Source organism: Pseudopodoces humilis, chromosome 8 (assembly GCF_049639895.1).
Source record: "Pseudopodoces humilis isolate 2021_Gansu_Grassland_sample_001 chromosome 8, ASM4963989v1, whole genome shotgun sequence".
Lineage (NCBI taxonomy): Eukaryota > Metazoa > Chordata > Aves > Passeriformes > Paridae > Pseudopodoces > Pseudopodoces humilis.
Window position 1 is genome coordinate 19,650,785 of NC_142207.1, and position 27,132 is coordinate 19,677,916.

At 37.0% G+C, this 27,132-nt stretch overlaps 1 protein-coding gene across 1 annotated transcript in view; it reads left to right on the forward strand.

The window, feature by feature from the left end:
* Positions 1-24,323, forward strand: part of MYO3B (myosin IIIB) — a 199,164-nt gene extending 174,841 nt beyond the window's left edge. The window contains exons 35-37 of the mRNA XM_088058818.1: positions 22,329-22,435; positions 22,810-22,856; positions 24,194-24,323. Coding sequence (XP_087914944.1) covers positions 22,329-22,435; positions 22,810-22,856; positions 24,194-24,323 — 284 coding nt within the window. The remainder of the gene's footprint in view (positions 1-22,328; positions 22,436-22,809; positions 22,857-24,193) is intronic.
* The last annotated feature ends 2,809 nt before the right edge of the window (positions 24,324-27,132 follow it).

A 27,132-nucleotide genomic window follows, 5' to 3' on the forward strand; every position in this document is an offset into this window, starting at 1 on the left:
AGGCAGTCAGCTAGAGAAAGGATGTGAAGGAGAGTGCTGTAAAACATTCCCAGCTGCATGTATGTAAAGCCAGTTTAGCCAATCCAACAGATGATAAGTGGGGATGTAGACCCATCTGTTTCTTGTCCTTTTCCAGGAAATATTAGGTAGATGCAGTAATTGCACACTGTGCCCCTTCTTTACAGTCAGTCTAAGGATGATTTCACAAAGGTACCAGTCTGGGTCCATCTAGAAGAAGCTGAGCTTTGTCCTGGGTGAGTTAATGTTTTTTTTTCTCAGTTGTCATTTTAAATATCTGGCAAGAGTGCATTGGCTCTGTGCCTTCTGAGTCAGGGTCTCCCTGGGAAGGAAGGATGTGGTTAAGCTCACTGAAGTTGTTTCGTGGACTGCTGAGTGGCTACGGGGCTTTGTATCCCAGGTGTGGCTTTTTTCTGTTCACTTTCCTGCAGAACAGCCCAGGTACTGTTTTTAATAGTTTCTGTGTATTTTGTAAAAGACCTTTTAAATATTGAATACATTTTCATTTTCCAGATGGAAAATTAAAACATAGAAGTATATCATCACATGGTTAATTCAGTCTTGAAGCAATTTTGAAATGTTAACCAGAAAAATTTATCTGCCTTGGAGCATTTTTTGCATCAAACATTCCATGAAAATATTTTCCTGAAACTCTTTAAGTATTTCCAAATATTAAAGAAGGAGATGACTTTCTGAGTATTGGTGATGGGCTAATGCAGATCAAGTTCACATTATTTAAAAAAAAAGTAATGTAAACATTACAGTAAGGGAAGACTGACCAGCATCATTCATCACTGGTACAGGCTGACACACTGCTGATGCTAATTCACATTCTGACAGAGGTGTTGTAGACACCAAATAAACAGAGCTTGTTGGTAAGTACTTCAACAAGCAGAGACAGGAACCAAAGAGAACTAAGCAAGTGGCACAATGAGTAGTTTTGGAAATAAATAAACAGATAGGTGTATCCTTCCCTCCCCATACCATTCCCTCCTCAGCCACATCTTGGTTTAGATTTTGAAATGGTTTCTAGTAGCCATGCTTTCATTGCTCTTTTGAGAGCTAGGGAAGAGCAAATGATGGTGATTGGAAGAGAGATAATTATCTTTTCCCTTCAAGACGGGATGATTTCCTGAAGAGAGAAGATTTTTTCATTCCTGTAGTCTGTGTAGTACCTGTGTGTATATTTAGGATGTACTGTTGCCTCTGTATCTATCAGATAATAAAACTCATCCTGGATTAGCATTAAGGTTAGCTTGATGCCCTCTAGAAATTTACTGGGCAGAAGTTTATTCTCAGAGTTTATAGTGGTTCTGAACCTAAGTGCTTTTTTTACATCCTTCCTTCTCTTTTGTAGTTTTTGTCTGGATAATTCTTAGCCCTGTCCTCCAGCTGGAGAAGCAAAATACTTCCTGATCCCTGCCTATGATTTTAAAAGATCTCTGCTTCTTTTAGTAAGAGACTCAGAAATCTGAAGCCTGCATCCTCATTATATCTCACTCTGTATTTATGATAGCTTGATAGCTGTATTTCACAAAGAAAACAAGAAGATATTCTGGTGGACTTCTACTTGGAGATGAACCCAAATGAGTAGAGCTGGACTGAAAAGATGCTAATCCTAGAGCACACACTACTTCCTAAAGCAACTGTGTTGCTTTAGGGCTGTAGTTTCCAATCTAATTGCAAGACAAGGTCAGTCTCCCAACAACTCCAAGACCTCTGTGTAGTAGAAGGTCTTTTTCTAAGACTGAGTTGCGTAACACCTCACATTTACAGGTCCAAATGCTAGACTGTAGTATTTGCTGCAGATAAGTGTCAAAAATTGGGGCAGCACTATTGAGCAGGGCAGCTGGGTCGCTAAGGTAGCAAAGCAGCATCTCAGTCAACTCGGATAGTACTCAAGAACAAAAACATTCAAACTGTACTTGACACAGCCATTTTTCCTGTACTCAGCTAGATCTTTTGCAGGACACGCTATCATTTTATTAGCCATTTTTGCATCTTTCCTGAAACCAGGGTTCTCACTACAGACACATGTGGATTTTTCTGCCTTTGAGAAAAAAGGCTTCCAGAAGACTGTGACAACTAACTGGTAGCTATGTGTGTGCTATAAATATTACTGATCATTTGTAGAAGTGAATGTATGCAAACCATAGTCTGAGACACTTTTCACAAATCTCTGAGCATAAAAGAGATTTTGAATGTTGAAGTATTGAAGCGTTCCTGCAGTTCAGGTGCTATCCTGCTACGTGGACAGGATGTTGTAACTGTTGTCTGATGCTGGAAGATGTCTTTCCTAGGTGTCACATGCTGCAAATTTACAGAGCAGCTCAGAAAAGCAGCCTGCAATTTCTTCAGCCTCCTCATCTTGTGCCTAGGCACTGCAAGATGCCTCTGTGTTTGTTTAGGTTTATTTGTCCATGGAGGATGTAATGCTTAAGAATGTCAGCATGCCCAGAGAAGCTGTGGATGCCCCATCCCTGGAAGTGATCAAAGGCCAGGTTGGATGGGGCTTTGGGCAGCCTGGTGTTGCGGAAGGTGTCCCTGCCCATGGCAGAGGGGTTGGAACTCAATCTTCAAGGTCACTTCCAACTCCAACCATGCTATGATTCCCTAGAAACTTCTGTTCGTGCAAGCTTTGACTTAGGAAGTGAAGAACAAAGGTATCATTGAGGAATACAGGAAATAATAAGCCTGTGCTTTATTTAATCATAGTTAAAGGAAAATTAAATGAAAAATTCTGATTTTATTTCAGCATATTGCCTAGTTCCCTCAACCAACCAAATCAGGGACAAAGGCTTTTCTGCCTTTATTCCCATTTCACAGCAGGATTTCTGCTAAATGAAGTTTTTTTAAGTGACTTTATTGATCTCATTTCATATCTGTTAAAATTTTTTATCTTTCTCTGATACCAGTCATGAATATACCTTTTGAATACCCCTCTCTGTTGATGGACCTCAGCTGAACTAAAAAATCTAGGCATCATTTCATAGGTCATTTTTCAGTGGAAATGCCAGTTGCTTTAGTGTTATTCCCTCCTGTGTTCACAGATAATTCCTGTTGCTATCACCAGAATTGGGTAAAACAAAAACAAAATGCAAATACGTCTTTTCCTAACAGGCTGGGGATGGCATGGTATTTCACAAAAATTTTAAAGGAGTATGAACAAGAATACTAATGCATAACATTTAATAACATATAATTTCAAAACTATTTGTATACACATAAAACAGGTCAATGAATACAGCTTGTTACTAGTATCTGAAGCAGACTAGAGATGGTAAAAATGAAGCAAATTAATAAACAGCTTAAATAACCTTTAAAATGGGCACTGAGCTTCACTTTAATGACCAGGCAAATAGCAATATATTCCATCTCTGAAGCATCTGAAGTTTGGAACAACCCATCAACAAGAAGTATAAGAATGAGGGTTATGAGAAAAGTTTTCCTATAATTTGTAATCAGAGGTATTGCAGTGAGAAATTACACCCCTATGGGTCAGCAATGAAAACTGCAAGGGGGTACCTTAGCTTTAGGTAGCCTGGCTTTCCAGAGCCATGAGGAGTCAGCAGAACTGTGACTGCTTAACTAGCTCCAGTAATTTGTTCACCCAGGCAGTTACGTACTCAATCCTGAGTAATGCAGACATCCAACATATGACAAAATTCAAATAATAATTATTATATCACAATTTAATTCAGAGCATTTGGATATGAGATGTTTTTATTGCTGGATAGATGTTTAACCAGTTGTGCTCAGCACACTTACAAAATCTGTTTGCTAAGAGGATAAAACCTGTTGCCATATTTTGCAGGCTTTTTCCTCTTTCACTCCCTCATCCAGGGAATGGAACAGTGTAGGACCAGGAATTATGAGTGGAAATCCTGTATCTCAAAACCTGATGGCTGTAAAGACATTACCAAAAACTGCTCAGAGCATAATTGCCCTGAGGTTGCCTTATCAGCACCAACATGCAGCTTGCTATATATAAAACTTTAAAGCAACTCTAGCTATAGTGTCTTAGTGTGATTCAGAACGCTGAGCACATGCCTTCTTTACCATGGAGCACCCTACAGGGAAAGCATGCCCTGAGTAGACTCAACCAAGGAGAAGAGATGAGCATGAGCCTATGGATGAGCAATTATGACTACCCAGAAAAGGATCAAAAAACATTATTGGTGCTGCTTCAAGTCATGGGTAAAAAGGCAACTGCAGTGAAGCTGCCTCATAGTCTTCTCTTGTCTGTGTATGGAGGGAAGATTCTAAGCCTTCCTACAGTCCTCTCAGGCAAATCTCAGTTACTTGGAATTTGTTCAGCATAAGGGTGAATTTTACCCTGAAGGAATTAGGAAGCATTATAGATTCAACATATGGGATCATATGTCATTGTATTGTTTCCAAATGTTTCTTTTTGAGCTTTTTCCCTCCATTGCAAACAGATTATTTCACCACACATTGTCTAGAGAAGAAGAGGGTTTCATATTCCCATTTCTTTTATTTAGCCACTATTAAATCTGTATCAGTTTCATAATACTGTTTTTCAACGTTATTTCATCCTTTGTTTCAAGCATGAACACCATAAGTGTGGTTTGAGGCAAGTGCTTTTAATATGTTGTTCAGGCACTGCCAAAGTCAATGGCAGAAATAGAGAATACAAGCAGAGATGGTCCTAAATCAAAATATTCCACTTGTTTATAAGGCTGTTCAAAATCAAACCAACCCTTTTTCTTGACCCTTAATGAGGGAAACCAGCACTGTAGTTTGGTTGTGTGTCTAATTAAACTAAAATTGAAGATGTGTGGATTCTGCCCTCTCGTTGCCATGCGGATCAATATTCTCATGTAATGTAAATTGAGCTAGTCTGTATCTCCCCCTTTTCCTGTGATTTTCTACTCCAGCCTTGGAGAAGAGCTCTGGTGTCCAGTGACATCTGTTCTAAATCATGTTTTGGAAAAAATGTAAATACAGAAAACTTGAGGTCAGACCCAGACAAAGCACTGGGCTAATTCCCAAGGCCTCTCTACATCTGGGTTTGTTTGATATCAGGAAGGCTGTCCACAGAGTCTTTGGTGATGATAGCAAAAGACCCTTCATTTAAGGCTTTCCATCGATTTTTGCACAGGTACTGTAAGTATTGAAACCTTTTGATGAGCTCCCTACGTATAAAAATCTGTGGCTGGCTGGGTGCTGGCCTCTTCTGAAAAGGAGAATGTTTTGAGGAGCACAAATTCTTCATCCTGTCCAAATGAGTGGAGATGGTCTTCTTTGACCTTCTCTAGCCTCACCCACTCTCATACTTGTCATGTTTTTTGCAATTAGTTTTTGTTTGTGTCTAATTCTGGTTGCCTGTCTGCATAGACCTGCATAGTTCCCAGATCTTTAATTTATCAGAATTGATAGATTTTAAAGATTCAAAGTTTTGCTAGACAGTGATAGCTTCATGTTGAACTACTTCAACATTGCAGAAGCAAGTGCTAAAGTCCACATTCATAAAAGAGTTGAAGTGCCTAAAATAGTCTGTTGAATTGAACAGAGCAGGCATCAGCAGATCTTTGATTCATGGGTGTGTTAGAAAATTGCCCTAGGCATGGGATAGTAAACTTCTTGGTCTCTGTAAGCTTGATAGAGTTGCTTTTTGTTTTCCTATTCTAAGGCCTTTTGGAACTGTTTTGGGCATTATTGTTTCCCTAAGATCAATAACTGTGAAAATCAAGCTCTGTTGGAAAAGCCACAGGGAAGCAGAGACTTCTTAACTAGAAAACAGCTTTACAATGTGGAGCTGGCATACATTTTACATTTTTATCAAGTGTGTATTTACCAATTAGTCAGCAGCCTGAGCCAGTTGATTTAATGAACTTAGTGTGATTTATGCATAGCTTTTATTAATTATGCCAATAGGGATAAACATTGGATACAAATAGATGCAGATGTCAAACTTCTTTCTCCTTTAAGTAATACTATTTCTTGTCATTAAACTACTTCATTTTTATCTACTCCGTGTGTTAGAAAGTGATCATTTCTTACCTTCCATACTATTGTCCTTCCAAAGGTAAGGCTGAAAACTTTCACCAACCCATATTTTCACTGGTCTGGGCTATGTGCAAGGTCAATACAGAAGTTCAGAGAAGAAAACATTTTCTCCTTCTCCCTTTTCTCCCATTAGTGGAATGTACATTAAATAGTAAGTAGGCCACAGAAACAGAGAGCATGTGAATGACTTGAGATCCTGGTAATTTGAGCAATCAGAGAAAAAGGGGGCAAGCACCTGGCTTTCTATCTCTGTTTGAATGAATATTTAACTACTTTATGTAAAGTGGAACACTTTCAACAAATGAGGCTGAGAGAAACGTACCTAAGAATATTTTCTAACCCAGCAGTTAGGCTACTCTCCTGAGAAGTATGATGTTTGGGTTCAGGTCCCTGTACCAAATCACTTAAAGGAGGTGCTTGAAGCTACATCTTTCACAATCTAAGAACATGGCCTAATCACTGCATTTTTGGATATCAGGGGTGGCAGCACTACCTCCTCTGTTTTGGGAAAGGAGTCCCCTTGTGACAAAATCAGAATGTTTTGTTTTTTGAGATGCCAGAATGAATTCTTTCAACATCTCTGAAGTTTTTTCATGTTATTTCAGCTGAAACTGTTAGCTAATATGACCTGAATTCACAAAAAAAAGTTTCTGTTGCCCTAAAATTCCAGTATTAGTGAGGGAACAAATCAATAAAAAAGAAGCCTCATTAACTTCTAGCTCAGGTTAGGCACTCTACAGTTGTCTGGTCGTGGCACTTCCTGAATAGGGCCCATCAATGGCTGTGTTTTAGGATTTTTATTGGGATGCTTCCCTTCCACATAGGTGGATGTTCCTCCCCTTTAGAAGGAGGACTGTGATCTTGAGTACCCAGAACTAAAAGATTTAAATTATTCTGCTGCAGAATGGTAATGGCCAAAAAGTCAGAACACCTTTCGGAAATCTTTAGGTATTTTCATCCATTAAATGCCATTTGGAAATTACACAACTAAATACTAAGCTATTTTTAAAGATAAAACCCCTTATACGCATCAGCAAGTGTAGTGAGATCATTTTATTGACTTTGTGTGCTACTTCAGTAGTTTCTCATCTTCAAATGCTATCCTTTGATACTACTTAAAAAAAAAACAAAACAAAAGCAGAATCAAAAACAGTCAGTTTTTTGTGACATCATCGACTTTTTTCCCTCATTGAGTATGGATAATAAGCACATTTTTCTGATATTGTAAGTTAAATTTTCAGTTTTATTTCTATTAGATGTTAGAAATATATTTGGGTGGTATTGTGGTTACACTCTGGCAGCAGCAGTTCTTCTTATTCACAGGTTTGGCACAAATTCTTTAAAATTATAAGAAAAACACAGTTGCAGGCAGGATTTTTGGTTTTGTTCTTTTGTTTCTACATGAAAGACAAACATGTCCTATCATGTATACACCTCTTTAGTGGTGTGATACATGATAGGACACGAAACACTTGCTTCTGACTATTTTCATTCAGAAATAAAACTACAAAAGGTAATCAGCTGTGCTCTCTTAGCTCCATGGTTCCCTTGGACCCTCTCTTATCTTGGAGTTTCACTGAACCTCTGATGAGCTCAGCCTTCTTTTGGTGAACCCAGGTTCCCAGTTAGTGTTTGGGCACTCAAGTCTTTCTTGAACAGTGGCACAAGATACTTCTGTTTCTTGCCAAAGAGCAATATATGATGGAGCTCTTCATAGTAGGAATTACTCTCTCTTCCTCTTTGTGCATTGAGCTGCAGTGTAATAATAATAATAAGTAATGATAATGTTTGTAATGTCATCATTAGACATCTGAATTTAATACTTAAGCAGAGATAATTGGGAAATTAATCCCTCACATTCTGTGTGTGTTCAAACAGTTATCCTAGTCCTAGCTGTCTGCAGCCATGGAGGAAAGAGGAAGAGAGATGAGTGTAATAAAGACATTGTCCCTTTGCTGGCACTGTCAGATGATACAGGCACCTCTTCCTCACAGGCCACACAGCAGCTGTGTAGCCAGTCTGCCCACATCCTACTCTGCAAGGGTTTATGTTGAGACCTAGTAAGTGGAGTCCTTTTTATCTGAAAAATAAATACACAAAGCATGTAAAGCTAAGACTTCATATGCCAAAACCTAATACACTTTGTACCTCTGTACAAACTTTCCAGATCAAGTCCTAGTAGCAGAGATTGAATTGCAGAATGCAAAAAAGTATGATAAAGTATGATAAGTGTAGTTAACCTCTCCTATATATTTTAATAATAAGAATAAGGATTTATGGTTCTGTATAAATAATATTGTGAGCAATGCTAACAAAAAGGTGAAAGAACAGTAACTGGTTTTGGACAAAATGTGTTATTGGTTGAGAGTAAGAAAAAGGGATAAATCACAAAAAATAACAAATTTTAAGGAATATTGGTGCTATCTCATAAGCCCTTACGGGATCCATCATTATGCAGTGGGATAACACATTGCCTTCATGTAGACTGCTGACATGAATGAGTTTTTGTAGTAAAAACTGAAAATCTGGTTTTCCTGTATGTAGTGCTATAGATAGTTTTATTCTAGTAATTTCCATCTTCAGAGAAGAAAAAATATCTTTGGCACCTCTTATTTTTGTGTCTACATTTTGAAGATACTAATAATGCAAAATTACCTAATCAAAAATGAAATGTGTGACAAGAGGGAGATAATTTTCTGCTGCTCTCCATTGTGAAAGCAAACAATGAACTATAACTTAGGGTCCACAAGTCATGTTTCTTTCCTTTTTTCTACATTGTAACTTAAATGTTTTTCAAAACTCATAGTTTTATGGGTCTCTTTGAAGTAATTTATGTGGTTTCTACATTATTTGAAAACATAAATTTTGCTGATTATCTTCAATTTGCTTTTGTCCACCCAACAGTCTCATATTCATTTAATTTAGACACTGACAAGACACTACACATTGATTCATACTCTCCATGAAATCACAAGTTATTCTTATATTTGTTTTATTGAAGAACCTAGCATAAGAATTTTCTCATCAAAGTTTAGCCTGAAGTATTCTTACATATTATTGTGTGTTGGTAGGAAGAATATGGCTCTCAATCATCTCTGACTTACAATTGCTTCATGAGTTAGTTTGAGTATTGTGTAAATAGACTGAGTGATGAACTTTAAAAACTTACTGTATCTTCTGTGAGGGAAGAGAAATGTATATTTCTCTCTGTCCATAGCCTTTTACTTCACAGTGCCCTTCAATAATGGGAATAATTAAGATAGTCCATTCTAAAGACTGGAGTTAAAATTCTGTTGCACATTTTTATTTTACTCTTATTTCTCTAAGCCATGCTAATATCAAGGTGTTTTTCTGATACTTCCCAATTTTTCCCTTGTATTCATAGTCTTAGTGTTGGGGCTGGCTTCAGAGGAACTAGTTCTAATAGTGAAAATGTGTCCCCATGTTAGTGCTTTCAGGATATGAACCTTCCTACTGGGGCCAGGATATTTTCGTTATTATTATGGCATTAGTTCAGTAGGAGACTTTGATGACTGTGTTCACAGCAGTAAAGCTGATTTTTAGGTTTTGTCTCCATGGGAAAGTTAGTATAGAGTAAGCTGTAATACAAATTTATGATATAGCAACTCAATGAATGCCAGTGCTTTGCAAAGCTGCTCAAGCTAGATGTGAATCAGACCCCGGAGGCAGTATAGCTGGATGAGTGCAGTGCCGTGCCTAAGCTAATTAGTCCTACTGAGAAGTAGGATGTGTTATGGAAGAGAGTTATGTTAATATGGCCATACTTCCTGGCTATCCAAAAGAGAGAAATCAGAAGTGGCATTCTGTGGCAATAGGTACACTTGCAATGTACCAGTCTGTTCATGTTGTAATTCTGTGGGTCCTTTGTAGGTCATTCACACAAGGAATTAGTGCACAGTAATTAATAAAGTGATAATTCACAAACTTTGCATACTCTGCAATACCCACAGACCCAAGTACAGAATCGGGACACAAACAGATTTTGATGTTAAATCACAAGCTACTCCATAGAGATACACTATTCAATAGCAACCAAGAATCTAGTATAGACTTGTAAGAAGGGGGTTAAAATGATTAAGTATCTGTAGTAATTAGGAGGTGGAAAACATATCCAAATCAACTCCACAAAAAATTCCAGGAAGCACTTAACCTGTATTTTCTGGAGTGACAAGAAATTCTGTGTACCTGCAGTTACACGCTATGGAGGAGCCTGATTTTCCAGAACAGGTAAGGTGTAATGTTTTAAATACCAGTCTTTCCAGTGCCTCAGTTTGAACCCTGAAATCCATGCTCATTTTGCTAAAGAAGAGTTCATCAAGATCTGAGGAACAAAATGTCAATAAAGTCCCTTGAATTAGTCATGTTTTTATGAGAAAAGTAAAGAATCTAACTAATTTCATAGCATCTACCACTTTAAAAAAGTACACTCAAGTACAAAGATTGTGTTCAGAGGGGAATATAATACAGTGAACTGATATATTAATGCAAGCTGTACCTGTCAAGAACAGTGATTTTAGAACAAAACACATACTGTCACATAAACAAGTCACTATATACGAGAAGGTCAACTTACTTTATTTGTATATCTGCACAAATGTGTACATCTTCCTGTTCCTCCATGAGCTGAAATCTTCATCAAAATTTTCTTTAGAAGCATTTAGGAAAGCTAAATTTCCTGTGGGGATTTATGAAGATTTCATCTAAATGGATGAAAATTATACATATTCATTATACATATTTGCACTCCCCAAACTCTTACTACAGGTGGTGTTGTTAAGTAGGATGAAACACATAGCTTAAGTTTGCTATATTATTACTGAGATCCCAGCATTGTAATTCTTTGCAGACCTCCCTCACTTTTCTTTAAAGATCTCTTCTACATTTTCTAAATTTACTTTGGTGTTACTGGACACTTCCATCTACTACTTCAGGATGAAAGATAAGAAACTGTACCACTGAAAATGATGAGCCCTTATTTGTATATATGTCTAGCATTCTCCCACTAGATCCATAGTGTGAGTTGTCAATAAAAGGTTGTGATTTGGATGTTGTAGTATGAAAAACAAACGTAGGTGCTCTTTCACAGGTTAACAGACATCTTTTAAGCCTGAAGGTTTTTTCTACTTCTGCTTGTTTTTCAAAATCTGTCATTGACTGGATAGTTTGGTTATGCTTCTTCAGTTTCAGTGGCCTGAGTTTGAGCTGTAGATCACTTCTGAACTATTACTAATTGAGGGTCCCAGTAGCAATTAACAACCCCTTAAAAAACTGGATTGCTGTAGAACTTAGATCAGCAGCATTAGTTTCCTTTATCTAGCCAAGATACCTCCTTTACTTACAACATTTACAAATGTCAGACAAAAGTACTGTAGTACACCAGAAAGTAAATATCTAACTAGTGGTATTTTTACAAGCTTCAGTCAAGCTAGTTTTCATGCCTCCTTTAAAAGTTATTGCTGCCAGCTACCTTGAATTCAGAAAAAGACCTTCTTTCTTAATGAAGAAATCTACTGAGAGTTTTATCTTGGGCTTCTACCATTTATTCTTTGAAATATATGCTGAATCTGCTACACTCAAATTTGAGATACTAGTTGTATCAATATGGACCCATGGTTTCAAGCCTTTAGATATGCAAATTGTGTTTCTGTAACGAACAAAACCTTAGAGACCATGCTGTTGTGGTTCCACAGAGCCTTTATTGCGCCTCATCATTATGCTAAATTAATACAAATTTCCTGTGTGTCCAGAATTCAAAGTCAATCAAGTGGCTTAATCTCTGAGGGCATGGGATAAAAATGCTATTATTACAGTTTGGAAGAAGGTGAGGGATTACCTTTAAATGTATCCAGGCTATATGCTACAACAGCAACTCTGAAACACAGACCATTATGAACCGCATCTTAATAGAGTGTGAACTTACAGACTGCCTCTTGCCCTACTTTTAATCACACAGACTAACTTCCCACAACTGTACAATGCATTTTTGGCAAATTCAGTAGTTGGCTCTGTAGAGAAGTAGTATTAGTAAGGTATTTGTGATTTGTTACTCTTCTTTAATGCACTGAATGTTTTGACTATTTTTGAAAGTTAATCTCACTGTTTACTTTTCATGTTTGTTTCATCGTTTTCCCCACATGCTTTGCTTTTCTTAGCTAGAATCCACAAAATGAACCAGTGCCAAGTGTCCAGTGAGTTTTTCTGAAGCATATTAGCACATGAGATGCAGCTCTTTAAGATCCACAATCTCCAGTTTGAAAACTTGTGTATTAGTCGCTCCAAATGTGTTTTGGAGACTATCTCTAAAATTGATGATACTGTCATGTTATTTAGGACTTGTACTTCAAAGTTGCCAAAGCTATTTATTTAATCATACTGACTAAATCATCATCCTAATTCTTCTTTGAAGAAATAGCTATCATCTTATTGTGCAGAAGTATCATGAGTTGCTCCATTGTTGATGCTGTGTTTGTGAGAATTTTTTTGATAGTTTTTTTTTCTGAACAATTTTGAAAATTAATCATACCTCCAACATGGTACATGGTTTTACTTTGGAAGACAGGGAAGGACAAAATATTCACTTGAGATTCTTTCTAATCCTGTTTTCTTTAACTTCACTAAATAAATAAACTGCATCTACACTCTAAGTCCTAACCATGGCATAATGCTGAAGAGACAAACTTACATTATGGCAAACCTCTGAGTGCATGATGCTTGTGTAGGTGTCCCTAGGGTTGGTGTTTCTACTTTAGGATTACCACCTTGGATAAAAACTCACGGAGAAGGGAAAATGGGGCATTTGCAGAAAACTGAAGAATTACTAGCTTTTCTTTGTCTTCATCTTTGCACAGAATTTCAGCTTTGGCCCTTCAGAAGCTCAGGCTGATCTGGTGCACTGCTAGCAAAGATGAAGTGTAATACAACCTTCCTGCCATAAACAGTTAAAGCTGATCTTGAAATATCTTTACAGTGAAGATTCTGATATTTGCCTTGTGAAAAGTTACATCAGCCTCCATTTCAGGTGCCTCTTAGGGATCTTTTCTGCTTGAATTTATTAATTTTAAATAAATATTGCTCTCTTTCCTGGTCATTTGAATATTATCAACTTTACACGCACACAAAAAAAAAAATAATTAAAAAATCAACAAGCAGAAAAACCCACTCACACATAAAAAAGACATTTCCAGTCCCATCCAAAACTATTTATCCTAATTTTCTCTTTCTCACAGTAACCAAGAGGAAAATCCTAGTGTATAGGGCAAAAGTAGGGCAAGCAGAGATATTTGCCCAGAACACTCTCCAGCCAAACATGATTTGTGGCTCAGGGATGTCATGATCTGGAAGTGATCTCTTCATATTAAATTGCTCTCAGTAGGATTTTCTGCTATGAAGTTCTTCATTAACTTGTATTGATCATATGGCATTGCTCAAACAATGAGAGAGACATCATGATAATGCGAGATTTTTATCACCTGGTGGCTATTGTATTAACCAGGTCTTCTAGAGCTAGGAAATAGGATGTGATATGTGATTCCAGCATACCTGGAATGACCTGGTTTTTATCAGTTGCTGTCTCCTGAAAAGATCACAAGCCAGCTGTATTGTGGGATGCATCCTCAGCAGCATGACCATGGGAGGTGATTCTGTGCCTCTACTCTGCTCTTGTGAGACCCCACCTGGGGTGTTGCATCCAGCTCTGGGTTTCTGAGCACATGAAAGGCAACAATATGTTGGTCCAAGTTCAGAGAAGGGCCACCAGGTTGACTCTAGGGATGGAGCACCACACCAATGAAGAAAGGATGAGACAATTGGGATTGTTCAGCCTGAAGAAAAGATGGCTTTGGAATGACCTAATTGCAGTCTTCAGTGCCTGAAAATGGGGCTCACAAGAAGGACGGAGAGGAACTTTGGACAAGAAAATATAGTGTCAGGACAAAGGGAATGGCTTCAAACTGAAAGAGAATAGGTTTAAATTAGATATTAGGAAGAAATTCTTTATTCTGAGGCTGATGAGGCACTGGAATAGGTTGCCCAGGGAACTTGAAGATGCCCCATCTGTGGAAGGGTTCAAAACGAGGCTGGATGGAGCTCTGAGCAACCTGGTGTGGTGGAAGATGTCCCTGCCCATGTCAGGGGAGATTAAAACTAGATGATCTTTAATGTTCCTTCCAACCCAGGCCATTCTATAATTTTATGAATTAACTAAAAACTTCCACAACCACCTTGGGTCAAGTTTGAGGACGGAAAGAAAAATAATAATCTGTTAAGTTTTCTGCATTGTCTGGAAGTAGTTTCTGTTATTCAGATGGTTTGGCATGAATTATTTTTCCCTGGAATTACAGTTCAATTTGTATAAACCTCTTGGACTTTGACTAATTGCCACACCTCTGGAACCCGCTATTAGATGTTATTATGTTCAGGGCTTATAAGGGCTTCTGCATATTCAACATACAGGAAGACAGCTTCAGGACCATACCTGTAGAAGCATGCTTTTTGCTGACAGGTTTGAATCTTATCCATTAGTCACTGATATTTTGGTTCTTTTGTATGCTTTGTTTAATCTCTGCCTTTTTCCTCTACAGTCAAATTGCTCACAATAGAAACTGAAAGAACTGACAAATACTGAAAGATCAGAACTGTGTTGGAAAGAAAAAAACAGCAAAAGCCAAGATTCTAACTATTTATGGATCTTGTTTCCCAACAAAGTGTATCTAAATGCCATTGTCTCAGGGTTCAGAGACAGCTAAATGATTGATTTCACATAAAATATTTGTTGTTCTAATTACAGTGTCATCTGAGTCATTGGCAACAAACAGATGCAAAAACAGCCTTTATATACCATCTTGAAAAACTTACGATTTGCTTAGTGTGCTTTATAATCTAAAGCATATGGCTTTGCACATAACTGCAGTATCCAAAATGAAGCCGTATGTAATGAATCATTTAGTGGAAGAAAATGCATTGCTTCTGTTACAAGTTCTTTCAGTGTGTGTATTCAAATGGTTCTGTTTAGGGTTATAAACAAAAGGATATGCTCACAGTTTCAGCAGTGTGTTACAGATTCTGGGATGCACATGACATCAAAGAAGCTACACTAATTTCCCTAGCAGTCTATGGCTCTTGGCACTATGAGCACACTCCATCTGAATAAACAGAATTCTAGTTCACCACAATTGTGTGGGGGATCTGAGGTGATAGCGAAGCTTGGTTTTGTTTTATTTTATATCTTTCTGTAGGACTTTTTACTCCTTCAGATTCTGTTTTCAGTGAATCAGGTAACTACATTGAGCTATAGACTACAAAGCACTTGACACTGAAAATTATTAAATCTAGTATATTATTCATAAATAATGAACCCAGGTAAGAACTTTAAGTACACTGGAGTTGCTAAGGATTAATCATTCTTTCTAAGCATAAATAGGTGGGGTTTTTTTAAGTAGTTAGCATTCTTTCCATTAGCAACACTTACATGAAGATTCAGTAAGATACTTTGTGAGTTAGCAAGAGCTGAGGTCTTGTAACTCCTCAAAGCACATCTGATTTATTATTCTTTCCATGCTTGCTTGTCACTAGCAGCATGAAGAGTGCCAGCTCCTATAAATATTCCTGAACACTCTTATGTACAGGAAGGGACCAAGGGAATTTGGTGGCAGGAATGGTTCCCATCATACTAGATCTCATTATATCAACAGAATAGATAGCCTTACTGAACATTTGTGGACATCTGAAGCTATTGGTAGGTAAGCACAAAATATTCTGGAGAGAATTACAATTGTTAATAGTATTATGTCAATATGCCTCCAGGCTCCTGATGTTACTAGATTAATTTAATCATCTGATGCCAAAACATAGGTTCTGCTGTTTCACATTGATGGTTTTTATTCCCTTGTCTTCTTTTCCTTAGTTTGTCAGCACCTTACTTAATTGTTTATTTTTTTGTCTTTTTCCTCTTTCCTGTAGTTTTCTCTTTTCCCTCTTACTAATCTCAGAAAGGATAAGAGCATAATGAAGACATACCTTATTACTCAAGTCACCATGGAGTCCTCCTCTTTATTCTCTCCTACCCTGTGGTGTTGTCTCTTGGTGTAGTTTTGCCTGTACTGAGATTAAAACCTTAGAGTGACACTGTGTTTATTTTCTATCAGCCTCTCCAGCATTTTTGCAGAACTACCATAATATAATTGAATTTATAGTATGTTGCATAGACACAATAACTTCATTATTTCCAAATGAAGCTACAGATTACAGTATGTGTTTAGTGAAGCCTATTAGACCCGTTATCCTGTCCTTGTTTCTGGTACTTTCATAGTTGGAAGCATTAACAGGCAATGTACAAGTACCCTGTGATGTGGGCCAGGTATCTCTTAATGTGTGCTCATACTAAAGCCACACTGCCTGTAGCTTAGTACAGGGATATGCAGGATAGTTCTGCACTAACGGGATTGAGTATGGCAGGCAGACGCAGCAGGAGCTCAGTGGGGACTAACTGCTTGAGTATTCACTCTGCTTCCCCGGCACATTCTTCATTTTACTCATATTTTGCACTTCACTCTTCCTTTGCACTTAAGGTATGATACAAATTTGTGCAAATGGTGGAGAATCATGGCAATGGAAAATGAAGGAAAATACATTTGTATGAACAGTCATAGCCAAATAGCTTTGTGTGCCCTTTGTAAATCAGTCTTTTTAAAAATAAAGCTGAAATAATGAAATCATGAATCAGTTAATTTGCAGCAGTTTTTTCTGCCTAAGTGATGTTTAGTCAGTCCCATTTAACACTGATATGAGTGGGACCAGAATCATTAGCCCCTTGAGCCATCTCCTTGAACAGACTTGCATAGCACACAGGAAAAGATAGCTGTTCCTTGAAGTCAACATGCTGCACATAATTATCCACTAGCATCCAGTCCAGGAGGAGGATGTATATTATCATTGTCTGTGAGGTCATTTCTGCATTTGCCTAAGACTTCAAGAGGAAAAGTGAAGTTAACTTGCTGCCTTGAAAAATGATTCAAAACTGGAAACTTGAAAACATCAAAATACATATAAATTATCAAAGGAGAACAAAGACAAGTTTTTCCACAAAAGTCTTCTCCCCAGGCTATAACAATGCTTTACATAGGCATGATCAATATATCCAGGCTTGAGAACCAAAGTCTTTTGGAATAAATTAGACTGGCAGGAAAAGAAACAAACAAAGAACAAATTAACATGATTTTAAACATTGCTTAAATTTTCATGAATGTAGACCTTGAGATGTTATGATGAGATCCCATGAGTCTGTGCTAATATTTGCTTATAATTAAGGGTTGCACTTTCATGTTTCGTCTGATATTATAGATTGGAAATCAGCTACATGCTTACTATTTTTCTTGGTCATAGTGATTTCTCTACTTTATTTGCTTACTCTGTAAATAATATATATGGTTCCTTAAATGGCCTCATTACCCTTTCTTTAACAAACTGCCTCTTCTCAAACGCTAAACCTCCTTGTTTGAGTAATTAGAAAAATGTCCTGTGATACTAGGTTTGTGTTCACCTATAGCAGAAAAGGAGACAAGACTAACCCCTCCCAAACATACTTTGGGCAAATGGCTTCAGAAGGAAAATGGGTGTACTCAGCTCCACTCTTCAGTATGTGTTGTGATGGATGAAGTCCCTTCAGCAAGGGAACTGGCAGCACAGCCTCTTTGGGGCACTGAAGCATTGGCAAAGAGCCCTTGTGTGCATTCCTTGCAAAAAAAAAAATGTCAGTGTTTAGAGCCCCAGGTGTGCTACACCACCCTTAAAACAATCGGATTCACATTGCTTTATTTTACATGTTCCAAATGCAGTTAAGCTGCTTCCTGACCATTTCTGTGTAGAATTCTCCATAAAGGAAAAATTAGCAATGTTTGGCAAGATTATCAGCATCAAGAGGTTTTTGAAGCAAGAGTTTAGTCATTTAGAGTTTATGGAGAGCCTAACTTCATTTCAGCAAGCAAAATCTGATTATTCTGTTACTCTGACATGGCTGCCCAGTGCCTGGTACCCATGCTTTCAATACTAAGATAATCAGGACAATAAGGACATTCAAGATGAGATTTTCACTGAGTATCAAGTCATCTGCCCCATGGGGAGTCATTAGAAAAATGTTTTTTGCCACTACTGTTTCGAAAGTATCAGGGTGGCCCAAATCCTAGATGCAAAAGCCCATGTATCAGAGCTAAAGAGGAGTTTGAAGTCTTTTGTAAAATCTTACTGTTTAGCAATTTGTGCATTTCTGAAAGAGTCCTTTGCAGCTTATGGAAAGGATGGATTTTTAAACAGAAAAATCTTGTAAATAAGATATAGGAAATGTATTAATTGTCTCCAAGTCAAGAGATGTCTTTAGAAATGTCAGTATAATGGATAGAATGGCTAATTGAAGAAAAACATTTCCATTTCAGCCATAAGAAAACAAAGAACCATGTGGAAATTCAGAAACTATATCTCAGCATTTAAAAGATCAATACAGATATTCTGCAGACTGAAACTTCTGATAAAAATCACATTAGATAAATTCATTCTTGTTAAGCTAGGTGTGATCTGTGTCACATCTCTTCAATAGTTTTTAAATTTTGCTTAAGTCAAAACATGCCTTTCTAAAAGCTTCAACCTGAGTTTCCATCATACTGCTAAATATTTTTTTTTCCTAATTGATAGCTTTCAGTATATGCTGTACTTCTGGTCTAAAATATTCTTCTGACCATTAGTTAGTCTAGATTCCTGTTTTCTAATGTGAAAAACCCTCCACCTTCTATACAGGGGTTTACACTTGCTTCAGATCACCTCTTCACCTTCTTTTGAAAAGAATGAAGTAGAACAGTCTTCTTATATTTCTTGCCATGTGGCAGATTTTTCAGAGTTCAAATTGTTCCTGTTCTCAAAACATTCTGCCCTTTATTGCATCCATTTTAATTCTGTACACAACGATAAAACTGTTTTTCTGTTTCTGTTGAGCAGTTTTCTTTTCTTTGCACCCTGTCTGTTTCATATTCAGCTGAATATTTGTAGTTCCCAAGTCTCTCCTGGAGACACTGCTTTCCAACTATGTAATTCCCAGTTCATAAAAATGTATCTTGAATGTTTGACTTCACATTTACTTGGAAAAAAGATATCTTTTCAATCTGTCTGAGCTCTGCAAGTCCTGTTTTTTGGCTTGGGCTCTTACGTATCAAAGAAATAAAAAGGATAACCAACAGTGGTAATAGAGGACTAAACAGAAACAACACCATCAGTTTCTGTACTTAAAATTGCTTTCTACTCCAACAGAATGATCCAGTAGCCAGTTTCTAGTTCCCTTTACCATAAGCCACATAAATTCTGTGATGTCTTTAGGGAAGCATCCACATGAGCCTGCTCATCCACATGCCAGCCTCTCTGAGCTCAAGTGAGAGGAGGATGCCCAGAACCTCAGCTACTCTGCACTTAGATCAGCTGACATAGTGCACTTGGCAGAAAGCATTTTGCCTACTCTCTGTTATTTCTGCCCTGCAGTAAGGGATTTATCAAATAAGAATTTGTAACCTAAATAATTTCTGTGCTCAGAGTTACAAGAAAAGGTTTTCTTCCAGACAAAAGAGGGACAGATCTCTTTCTTAAAAACCGGTGCTGAAGGACAGCCTGAAGAAAGTGCATGTGCTCACCCTCTCGTATTGTCTCTAAATTTGCACAATTTCTGTGCAGTATAGACAATACTTTGTTAATGATACCAGTGCTGCTACTATTGCTATTAAATGGCAAGTGATTTTTTTCATATTGGTGGCTTTCAGTTTGTCATCAGAGCAAAATATTTTAGAACAGCATTTAAAATGCCTATTCAACTGCTGAGTGTTGAGCACATGTTAATACCATTTTCTCCAGATATGGTAGTTTATGATAAATGTTACCAGATTTTGTACTGTTCATGTAGTGTGCAACTAAGACAAATGGGCCCACTGAAAGGGTATTTCCTTCGGAGAATACAAGCTGCAGACCACCCGTAGGATACACAGAAATAATTAACTGTGAGGATAAAAAGGTAGAGCAAAATATTAGTGACTCAGAATCCTAATAAATAAAATACATTAAAAAACCCAGCCTACATATATATATGTGTGTTTTGAAAAAGAAATAAAAGTGAAGGCCTCAAGAGCACTTAGGGGAAAGGAAAAAAAAACCTACCCCATGATATTATTGTACTGTTTAAAAAATTTCTAAATATTTGTGGGCTGTGTTTTTACCTCTGGCAAGCTGCAGAGAGGTGTGTGAAATTATGCAAAACAGTGAGTACCTGAGTTCTCTTTCTAGAATAAAAATAAATTCATGGAAGGGTATTCAATATACTTACTGCTGTAAGAAAAAACTCAAATGGCCTTGTGACTGAAAATATTGCTTGCAAAAATTGCAGACCCTGCTGTCCTGAGAAAGCTCTAAGATCAATTTGAGTAACTTTCAGAGCAGAGACTAGAATGTAGTTAATGACAAGTCTTTTGCAACATTTTCAGACTTCAGGGAGAGCAAAATTGCGTTTTTATCCTATCTGAATCATTGTGAAAAAAACTTTCAAAGAAACAGATATTATTTGGGCACCCAATTTCCTCAGAAGTATTTTCTGGTACAGCTTCTGCTTTGTCTGGTTGTATACAATACAGGCAAGTAGCAAAGGTTCTGGATTAGCCATCACAGTCTCTTTAGCAAAAATACAAAGGTTTACTTAATTTGAAAGTATTAAGTATTGAAGCATTAGGTATTAAATTACTAAGCAGCATGAGTGAATTATTTTTAAGTTTTTTTGTATTAGTGGATAAATATAACCTTTCTCTATAAAATTAGGTTTGAATTTTAGACCCAGCTCTGCAATCAGTTCCCTGGTGGTCATTTAACCCACCACCCGTCCCAGATGTTGTGATGGAATGGAACAAGTGCTCCTCTCCCATGCAGACATTGTAGTCACACACTGAGAGGAAATTAATATTTTTTTAAATTTTATTGTTGAGTGGAAGAAACTGAAAGAGGGAAAATCTCTCAGACCAGTCTTTTGGCTGAAAAGGCCAAAGTTCAGACATCTCCTCTACCTCGTTCAGATTGCAGGCACAAACTATAAGCCTGAGTGCATAATAAACCTCTTTTGTAATGTTACCTGCTCCTTAAGGCCACATCATGTCAATGGATTTGTGAGATTAGAGCCCCGCATCTGCAAAAGCCATATTAACTTCAGTTTTGAAGTGTTTGAAGGAACTCGTGCTACTTGATCTTTGTGCTGGCCTTTTGTATATGAGCAAGTTCCTTGTGCAGTATGGAATGCAAATGTGTAGGATGGATATTTTTTTCTTCGGTGCTGCCAAACCCTGTTTTTATTCATACTGTCACTAAAATAATTTTTAACAGGGAGATATGAGAAAAGTCAAAGGCATTGGGAGAATCATTTGAAAATAAATCACCTTTTCTTAACCCCAGAGTATCTTGTAGGAACTTACTTATTCTGAAAATAGTTACCTTGTAATCCAAAATATATACCATGGAAAATACCTGTTAAAATAAAATATAGCACACCATAATGTCTTTTCTCTAAAAACAAACAAACAAACAAAAACAAAATACCCCAAAAACAAACAAACTAAAAAACTTAGCAAGCTGTTAGTTCTTTTCAGAAACCATTCTGAAATACTTCATTCATTTTTATATTCTTCTTTCCAGATGACTTTAAGCAACTGGATTTTTTCAGCACACCACAAATTATATGAAGAAAGCATAATTCCAAACTTCCAGATTCAGTTAATCTGATTAAACAGAGAGCCATGTCAAGAAGGTGGCCTTTTTATATAAAGAAAATGACTATAATAGACTGTCTCATCAGTCAAGAGACTTTATTGCTATCTTCAGTAGAAAAACTATTTTGTTGTTGCTGAATGATATGTTCCTAGCTAGTCACAATATACCTCATTTCCTGCTTAGATAACAGAAGATATTAAGAAAAAGTGTGAAAGGAATAAGGAATTGTGTGATATAGATATATGGAAGAATAAAAAATGTTAAAAAGTGAAAATTAAGTTCTGCATAAAAACTTGTGTTTGAACTAAGTTCCAAAAGAGAAAGCAAAGATTCCCAAGTTTCTGTTTGCTTACTTTGGATAGAACAGACTTGCTAATAAATCCAGGACCAAATAGGACAGAAGAAAAGACTGTTTACAGACTAAAATGTGCTAAGACATTCACAGCACCTGGCACAGCTTAAAACTAAATTGTGTTATCTTACTGTAGGTTCAGAAAACTGTCTTGAACAGAAGCTGAGAACACCTCGTCGACGATGTCAGCAGCCCAAAATGCTGAATAGCCCTGAGGATAACATGTACTATAACCAGTTAAATGTGAGTTCAAAGTGGCAATAAAGCTGTTTTACTGGCTTTGTTTCCAGTTAATAATTCTGTTATTAATACCTGTTTCAGCCCCTCCAGCCCCACCCCCACGTTCTTCTGCTCTCGTCTTGAACATGTGCTTATGCTCTTTATCTGTTGCTTTCATGTCAGGATGTCTGCCTTCACGGTGAATAATTGATGTGGTTTATCAAAGACGAGCAAGATGCATGCTTCATCAGTCTCACTTGAGCCCTTTGATCAAAAAAATTATGCTGTGACTTCTGATATTATCAGCATCTGCTTGCATTCAACACAAAATCACTTTGAATTAAAAATTAACGACTTGCTGCTTTGCTTTGACTGTATGTTCTTGGCCCTCTCCACAGGGAACTCTAGAATATCAAGGGAGCAAGAGGAAGCCAAGAAAACTTGGGTAAATATCTATCTTCTTAGTTCTAAGCAACTGTAAACAGAAGAAGTCCTTTGTGATATTACAGAATATGCAAAACTTTCTAGAGAGGTTTCTAAAAATAAACAATTAACATATTTCTATGCATTGACATTGGGCATTTTCTGCAGAAGCAAATGTAAAACTTGCATGTACTGCTATCTGCAGACACTAGAACTTATTCTTACAAAATATGCAGCTTCTTCCCCAGCTTTCTCTGTGTACTATTACTACCAAAATAATAGCATTGTTCATATTTTTAAGTGTGTTTCACACTAGTGAAAGGTGCCAGATGAAGGGTGTTAGAACTGAAGGCCTGTGGCCTCAAACAGTGCCAGAAGCCCTGCCAGCCCCACAGCAGCACACTCGCAGTGGGCCTCTGTCTTCCTGGGGGGAGCACATGTGAGGAGCTGACAGAGAGGCCACTCAGTACAAAAGGGAGTTGCTCCTTCTCTGTTGAACTGAGTCAGTTCTCATTGCTACATGAGCAGTTACCACCTGGTATAGGTAGAAGAAACTAGGCTGGCTCCTATACTATATATAATATAATATATATTTTTATATATATATATATATTTGCCAAAAGTGTTCCCTTGTCTGATCACATGGACTGGAGAGAACTGATGGGTGCTTGGTCTTGCAAACACATTTAGTCCAAAAATTTACCAGAACCTTCTGTATTTTTTCCTCTGGTTTTTATTAATCTCTGAATGTAACTGTATGAACAGGAGGTCTTTGAATCAAGGTTAAAGCCCAGAATTTTGCATGACTGTGCAGGAATTATTTTCACTCCCTCCCCTAGTTTAAAAAAGTTTGTATTCTGGGAATAAAAACACTAACATGAGACTGCAGTGCTCATCATACATCACAGGAAAATGAAAGCCCCTTGCTGTCAATAGGGCTTTTCCTAAAAATTTATGATATAGCCTTTGGCTCATATTCACAGCAAACCATCATCTGAAATATGATACCAAAATCATATCCTACTTGTGGAATGTACACAGACAAAAAAAGCACCACATTGCTCAAATTAAATGCCCATTTGATGCAAATAGTTGTTCTATCATTCTATGCTCCCAAACTGAAAGATGATATTGCATTTCCCTGATCCTCAGAACCATTCAAAATACAATCATAAAATGTGATAGCAGTTGGAATATGTATAAAAGCTGTATCTTTCTCATCAAATCATCCCATCTTTTTTTTTTTTCCATTCTTATACTAGAGCTTTTCATTTTTACATCCACAAAGTAGTTTTTATTATTGAAGATATTAGCAGAGTTAGATTTTAACTTAAGGAGTGTTGTTTGTTTGCTTTCAAGCCAAATCAAGGTACTGGATGGAGAGGATGAGTATTATGAATCATTGTCAGCTGTTGAATCTACTGAAGATGACAGTTTTCTCAGCTCTCCATCTCCTCCTTCAAGAGATGTGTCTTTTGCTCAAAGCTGAACCTCATTCAATCTGTTGACTAATACTGGTAAGAGTGTTTTCCTGCTGATAAGCTCTTCCAGTTTACTTTGTTTATGTGTGTTTATATAATATATTAAAAATACCATGTTAGCTAGTTACTTAAGTTCACTGATTTAGACCTGGGTTTGCAGCTGTACACTGTCACATTTAGCTGTATTCCTATAAACACCTGCAGTAAAGGGGAACAGCACTACCTGTATGTGTTGATGTTGATAATGGACACATTTCTTAAGCAGCAAGGTTAGTTTATCCAATTCTGACCCCTTCTTTCCTGCTTCCCCCTCCCCCGGCTGCTGTTCCCACCCTGTGCCATCCCTTCTGTTGTGCTGGCACAACTGCTGGTAGAGCTGTGTGAAAAGTAAGATCGAGGAACTGAACTGGATTAAAAGAACACTGTACTAAAAAATTTAATTTGCGGTCATAGTGAAAATGTTTTGTATTTCATTAGACTGATATTAAACATTGTCCTTTATAAGTTTCTCTGCTGTGTATGGCTTTTAACACTAGAAAAATGTACAGAGTAAAAGAATTTAAAATATAATTGTGTTTCAGTTTACCTTGAAAATAGTTTTCTTATAACGTATTAGTTTACCATAAGTCTAACTCAAGGAATTTCAATATATATATTTCAAATATAAGAAGTAAAACGGTTTTAAGGCTAACGTTTCACACACTGCTTCATAAAGTCCTTGTGACTGAAACCATCATTATGACCAGTTATTCTTGTTATCCATGAAAATATTTGATTTATTCCTTAAGCTGTATGTCTGGGCTCCAATGACTCCTACATTTCCACAGCCCTCTTATATGTAGCAGTGGGGGGGAAAAGTCACCTGCAAATTTTTCACTTTCTTTGAAAAACCTTAATGGAACATTATGTGACTTTCTATGGGATACTGAGATTCTTTGACAGTTACTGTTTCCATGGCAGGAGCCAACTATTTCACCTTACTCTTTTATTTCTGGTTCAGAAACACAATTTTGACCTGTGACCATTCTTTGCTTCTTTTCCAGACAAGCTCTTGTCAAAAACTTTTGGAAATAAAATGTTCACATTTACTGCCTTGCACATTTGCTCAAAATGATTCTTTTTTCTTTTTTGACGAACCATACTGATTAAATCTGACCATGTATTTTACAGACCTAGTTATGATCCTTGTTTTTATCTCTGTTCCAATGGGTTTACCCTGATCTCTGGAGATGCACCTCACACCTCTTCCTTAAGATACCTAATTTCTGTCAGTATTCACTGGTATCATCTTTTTGACCACAGGACAAGGAAGCATGGCATGAGAAATGAGACCCAAGCGCAGTCACAATATCTTTAAGCCAGAATAGGGTTCAAAAGAAGAAAAGGTAATTAAATAGATAGTTCCACAAAAGCCTTGTTTCTCCTAACAAACACAGAAATTAAGTGTGGCAGATGAGAATGAGCAAAGGATTTCAGGAAGAAAAATTCGTCATTCTTCACCCAAAATTTGAGAGTAGTTCAAGCTGGAAGTTACAATCCTGACAGACACTGAAGTCTTTCAGTTCACTCCTCATTCTCCTCTGATGTACATCTAGGTAAGTGTACGTTAAAGGCGCTTAAGAGCCTTTGAAATTTAGGAGCTCCTTAAACAACTGAGAATAGCTGCAGATGAATTAATGGCATTAAAAAATGCAGTGCAAATGGAACGGCAACTAATACGAATGCATGTGTACAGATCAGTTTCTTTATATTTTGTCAAAATGTAACAAGAATGAGTATATGTTGTGATAACTCATCAAAAATCATGTAACTTTTCCTATGCAATGTATAAATTTGCAGTTAATTTGTAACATGTCTGGATGAAAAATTAGATTATTTATACTGTCCAATTACTTGCTCTGCTCTACCCTTCCATTGGTGTAGATCACAGAGAGTTCAAGCAATAATGATGCCTTCTGGTTCCATCCTTCGTTTTTGTAAACTATTTGGGAAAATAAAGCTTTATTATTACTGCAATTCACATCATTATGCATAGTTAAGAGTTTATCAATTGTTTTCATTAAATTACAGTGAGGTTTCCAGATAGATATTATGTCACCTGCCTAAACTCAGCAGTTTACCTTACACTTAGCAGTTTACCTTACACTTAACATTTCTCTGAATTGTTAAGTTCATAAAGAAGTAAGGGAAAGTAAAAAATAATATATAATTCAGTGAAACACTTAAGCCAAAGCTGAAGTCCCATTGAAATCAATGAAATTTTGGCACGTGACTAAGTGCTTTTCTGAATGGGGGCTCAAGTTAACAAGAGCAGCTTCACAACATTAAAGAATAAAGCACAGGGCAAAATGCAAAAATTCTCTAAGTACATTCCTTAGGTTTCTTCCTTTCTCTTCTTCCAATTGTTAAGCTCATATCAATCTCAGCCATCAGAAATGGACTTCAAAGAGATTTTAAGCAGTCTTTAATTGCATGAAAAGGGTAGAATACAGTATTTTCCTTGTTATATGCAATGCCACTATCTACATCTGCTATACTTTTTCAAATTAGTTAGTCACTAATACTTTAATACTGAGTTTACTAAGTAAAAGCTGCTGTTGAGTAGTATGTTTTCATTCTTGTTGCTTCTTAGCCAAACACTCTGCATGAAGTCAGTCTGTGTATTTTATTCTTTCCTAACTTACCCCTTTCCTTGTTTGTTTGCACCTCATCCTCAGCAGATGACCCTGCAACGTGGCACATGTATGCATTTCAATTATTAAAAGCCTTACTGTAGAGCCAGACAATCACACTAAGACTGACCAAAGAGCTGAACTT